The sequence below is a fragment of the Lygodium microphyllum genome, chromosome 4 (assembly GCF_053477565.2).
Source record: "Lygodium microphyllum isolate KBCC chromosome 4, Lygodium_microphyllum_v1.1.10, whole genome shotgun sequence".
In the NCBI taxonomy this organism is placed as follows: Eukaryota; Viridiplantae; Streptophyta; class Polypodiopsida; order Schizaeales; family Lygodiaceae; genus Lygodium; species Lygodium microphyllum.
The window spans coordinates 89,548,168-89,553,416 of NC_141138.1; the positions used below are offsets into that span (position 1 = coordinate 89,548,168).

General features: G+C 42.4%; 1 protein-coding gene across 1 annotated transcript; it reads right to left on the bottom strand.

Annotated features, from left to right (window-relative positions):
- Nucleotides 1–689: 689 nt before the first annotated feature.
- LOC148037289 (pentatricopeptide repeat-containing protein At2g33680-like) lies at nt 690–3,704 on the bottom strand. The gene has a single exon (XM_087677086.1). The coding sequence runs from the start codon at nt 3,702–3,704 to the stop codon at nt 690–692; it is 3,015 nt and encodes a 1,004-aa protein (XP_087533212.1).
- Between the last annotated feature and the right edge of the window lie 1,545 nt (nt 3,705–5,249).

The window sequence follows — 5,249 nt, forward strand, 5'->3', positions numbered from 1 at the left end:
ACTTTACCACATATGTCTTGATTTCATCAAGGAAGCATACCACATGCCGAATGAGCAGAATCTTCAGACGAATGAATGCTAGAAATGCTTATTGACAAGCTTTTTAAGACAATAGAATGCAGTGGTTCAAAGCAACTTGAAAATACTCAATGCCACGGGGATTCTATTCCAGAAGCAAGTCAGTTCTCCTTTAGATTATACATGCTGAGCATGCAATCAATTCAAGAATCAAGTGGATATAACTGCACGTAATGATACATAGTGTGGACCATAGTATGCTTAGGGCTGTGAAGTTTGGGTAGAAGACATGATCTTGACATTCGATTTGTAGTGTATCAATGGAACAGTTAGATGTGGGCAGGTATATCAGGGTGAATACACCATTGACTAATATTATAAGGCTGTCCTGTCTGCCAAGACAGTTGTTGCAATCAATGCCAGCTTGGTATCTGATTTAAACAAATCGGGATGGAATTGTGTCGGGTTGTGAGTTGTTGTGATCTTAGAAGATAAGCTTAAAAACCATACCTGTTAGTAAGTCAGCAAATTTGTACAACAAACCAACTTATTGCAGAGAGTCCGTTGTGCCTTGTTGGAACTTAAATGTGGTACAAAATTACAGGGAACATAAATTGAAGACACTTATTCCTCAATGAGATGCTGAATATACTTCCAAAAAAATGGAGAATTTATCTTCTGAAGACTAAATCCAAGTTTGGAACATATCCATCCTCCTCCATGCGTAAACTCAAATGTCCTAGAACTGCAGGTAAGTCTTTGTTTTGAAGGGCACCAACAACAAACTCGTGCAGCTGCTTGTTTACTTCTATCTTGACACTTGCAGGCTTTTTCTGGGCCTCTGAATGTTTTCTCATTGTTTCTATTTTATGTGCATCATTCCACATGTCAGCACCTGAAAATATGTCCAACATCAAGGAGTATGCAGTAGCATCTTCTTTACCAATCAGGAGAAGGTACTGAAAGCATCTCAATCCCAGTTCCCATTTGCCGTAACTTTTACAAGCAGTGAGTAAAGCTCTCAAAATTTCTTCTGATAAAAAGCATTGTGTAACGTCAGCAAACTTCTCTGCCTCATATACATGCCCTGATCGTGCAAGAAGATCAACCATACACGAATAGTGATCTGGTACTGGTACAATTGCATATTCTTCTCTCATCATCTTGAAATACATCTGGCCTTCAAAAACCAAACTTGCATGGCTGCAAGCAGAAAGAAGGCATGTGAATGTAACAGCATCTGGCATGACACCATGCTTCTGCATTTCCTGGAAACATTTTACTGCCAACCCACCTTCTTGATTCTCACCATACCCTGTTATCATCGTATTCCATGATACAACATCTCGAAGTGGTAGTCTGTCAAACACTTGCCGTCCATCTGAAGGAAATCCACATTTTCCATACATGTCCAGTAATGTGTTGCTCACGAAAAGATCCACCTCAAGGCCATGTTTAAGTATCTCACTATGCAATCTTTGGCCTGTTTCTAATGCTCCAGTTATGGCACAGGCATTCGTCCTACAAGCAAAAGTTATAGCAAGTGGAGAGACACCCTCAATCTGCATTTGCTTGAAACAGTCCAGTGAATTCTGGCCAAACCCATATTCAGCATAGCCTGCGATCAAAGCATCCCAGGAGACTGAATCACGAATTGGTAGCCTGTCAAACGTATCCTGTGCTTCTGCAAGTAAGCCCCATCTGGCATACATGTCCACTATTGTCTGGCCAACATAAGGCTCTCTTTCTAAACCCCTTTTAATCAGTTCACAGAATAGTTCTTGGCCTTTTTCTGATGCTCCTATAACACCACAAACTTTTAAGCTACAAACCAACACAGTCACATCTGGATAAATACCCTCCAGCTTCATCTGTTCAAAGCAGTTCAATGCTTCTTTACCAAGTCCATTCTCAAGACATCCTGCAATGCAGGTAGTCCACGCAATTATATTTCGAACTGATAGCTGGTCAAACAAGTCCTGTGCCTCTAGAAGCAAGCCGCATTTGTAATACATATCCAACAGTGTGTTTCCTACATCTAGTTCTTCTTCCAGTCCTCTTTTGATTATCTCATGATGTACTTGTTGCCCTGCTTCTACATCTCCTATGATACCACATGCTTTTGAGGTGCAAAGGAGCGTTGCCGAATCTGGAGAAACATTATCTGACAGCATTCTTTCATACAACTTTATTGCTTCCTCACCAAAATTGTATTCAGCATATCCTGCAATCAATGCATTCCATGATATTTCAATTTTAACTCGTAGCAGGTTAAATGCCTCTTGTGCTTCTGAAAGAAGTCCACACTTAGCATACATATCTACTATTGTAGTCCCCACAAAAACCTCTCCTTCAACTCCTGTTTTAGTTGCATGAGCATGCAGTTCTCTGCCCATCTCTAAATCCCCTACAATGCCACAAGCTTTCAAGTTGCAAACAAAAGCAGCAGGAAGTGGAGAAAATCCCTCCAGCTGCATTGTTTGGAAACAGCTCAATGACTCTTTACTTAAGCCATACTCAGAATATCCTGCCATAAGTGCATTCCATGAAATCACATCACGATCTGGCATCCTATACACTACATTTTGTGCATCTACAAGTGAGCCACATTTGGCATACATATCTACTAACGCATTAGACACATAAGACTCATTTTCAAATCCCCTTCTGATTACATCGCTGTGTATTCTTCTGCCCGTTGTTAGAGCTTGTTTTGTGCTACAGGCTTTCAAACTGAAAACAAATGTAACAGCAACTGGTAGAACCCCCTGCAGCTGCATTTGGATATAACAGTTTTGTGCTTCCTCACCAAACCCATTGCATGCATATCCTGCTATCAATGCATTCCAACAGACCACATCTCTAGCGGGAAGCTTGTCAAACACTCTCTGAGCTTCTGAAAGAGAATTACATTTTCCATGCATGTCCACCATTGCACTGCCAATCAAAAGCTCTCCCTCATAACCCTTTTTAACAATCTCAGTGCATAGTTGCCAGCCTTTCTCTTTGTCTGATTTGAAGCCACAAGCATTGAGACTGCAAACAAGTGTGGTAGCATTCGGGGAGACGCCCTCCAGCTGCAGCCGTTCGAAACAGTCCAGTGCTTCTTCACCGAGCCCATGTTCAACATACTCTTCGATAAGTGCTGTCCACGACACGGTATCACGGTCTGGAAGCCTTTCCAACTCGTGCCGTGCTTCTAGGAGGAGGTGGCATTTCCCATACATAGCTACGAGAGTATTTCCGACAAAGGGATCACACTCCAGACCCTGCGATACAATGTCGAAATGCACGTATGCTCCTCGTGCGGCATCCTGTAGCATGGCGGAGGCTTTGAGGAGGGCGACAAAGGTGTAAGTGCTGGGCAGGATGCGGTCCTGCCACATGCGCTCGTACAGGTGGAAGGCATGGTAGGGTTGCTGGAGGTGGAGGTAGCATGAGATGAGGGCAAAATAGGAGTGATCATTGCGGCGAGGCGATCGGTCGAAGGCATGCTGGGCATTGGCCAGGCTCTCGCAATCCGCCAGCGCAGGGACGAGGTAGTTGCAGAGGACCTCATGTGACTCCAGCTGAAGCTGGTGCATGCAGGCATACAAGCGCAGGGCGCGCCCTAAGTCCTTCTCCTGCCTGCACTCCCGCAGTGCAGAGATCAGGCGCTGGAGGGTGACGGCTGGGCACTCGCCCATTTGCCATTGTCATCTCGAATATGCCGTTGAGAGACTCTCTTCTGCTGCCTAGCAAGGTTCAGGCATGGAAGCTCCCACTCTCATCGCTGCCCATATCAAAACCCAAGAAGCAAAGTTCAGGCATGGAAGCTCTCACTCTCATCGCTGCCCATATCAAAACCCAAGAAGCAAAGTTCAGGCATGGAAGCTCCCACTCTCATCCCCGCCCATATCAAAACCCAAGAGCAGACTCATCAGGTTAAGACATGGCTTTGATTCATACTTTGGGTCCTGAAAGAGTGCATGGCCCTCTCGTCTTCCATGCCAACTGTTGCAGGCCATCGCAGCTTCCCCCGCACCTTAAAAGAAGACAGTGTTAAACAAATTCCCTATAATTCTCGCATTGTCAATTTGGACAACATCGTGAGCCTTTGTAGGGACCAGCCATCCCTCATCACAAATGTTTCATTTGTCACAAAGCCTTGACTCATCACAAATATTTCATTTGTCATCTAATAACATATATTCCAATTATTCCAATAACATAAATTCATTCAAATCAGCCTACACCATCCATTGCATCAAACTCCTCCAACACCTCCTAGTTCCCACGCAGCCCCAAAAACAGTGAAATATGATTTTCTTTTCTTTCTTCGAAAATGGGCATAAAAACGGGGATCATCTTACACAGCAAAAGTCAATTTTCTTTACTTTCTTGCAAAAACGATATGGCAATGGGGATCATCTTGAACTTGAAAAGCCCTTTCTTAGTGGAGAAATTGTAAGTCAATATCCTCCATAAGATAAATTTTGGCCTCCTAAAAGGGGTTGCCTTCAAAACTTAAATCAACCTATACTTGTTAGTCTTTCGAGTTGCATTCATGTCTTTTCCTAATTAAGCTACTTGTGCCTTATTATTCAAGACAACGCTAACTTCGATCTTTGTCTTACATTCAGGTAAAGGCCTTTCTTCAAATGCCAATATTTGGCAAGATTTTATGAATTGCCAATGAATGAAGTCGACCACTTTTCTATCTTCCTACCCATATTTCAAGCAACCCATTTGCCTCTCTATCCAAGAGAGCATATTATCCTTTGATTTGATCCAATTCCTTGAATTTGAGTTTATCACCATCTCGCTAGTCAATCCACTTTTTGAAGCCCTTGGAGTTGATACTTTAACAAGGATTTTCAACGAAGGTTAGAGATCCATTCCCAAGTACTTGATCACATCTAAATATTCATATCCAAAGAACAGTCGCCCTCGTAATATTGCCCTTTCTAACAAGAATCAACCAATATTAGTTGCCAAGCTTTAAGCAAGTCCTACACTATTTCTAACCCATTGATTTTTATTTTAATTCCGTCATGAAAAATTGAATTCCTCTACCAATCCATGGCCATCCACATACCTCATAGTTTTGATGGTTTGAAAGACCATTGTTATGATTAATTTCTCTTTTTCATTATCGAATAGTATACTTGTACAAGACGTAGGTTATTTGTTTGCCTAAGGCAGTTCAGCTTGTCAACCACATTTATTGGCAATGGGTTTATAGTAAATAT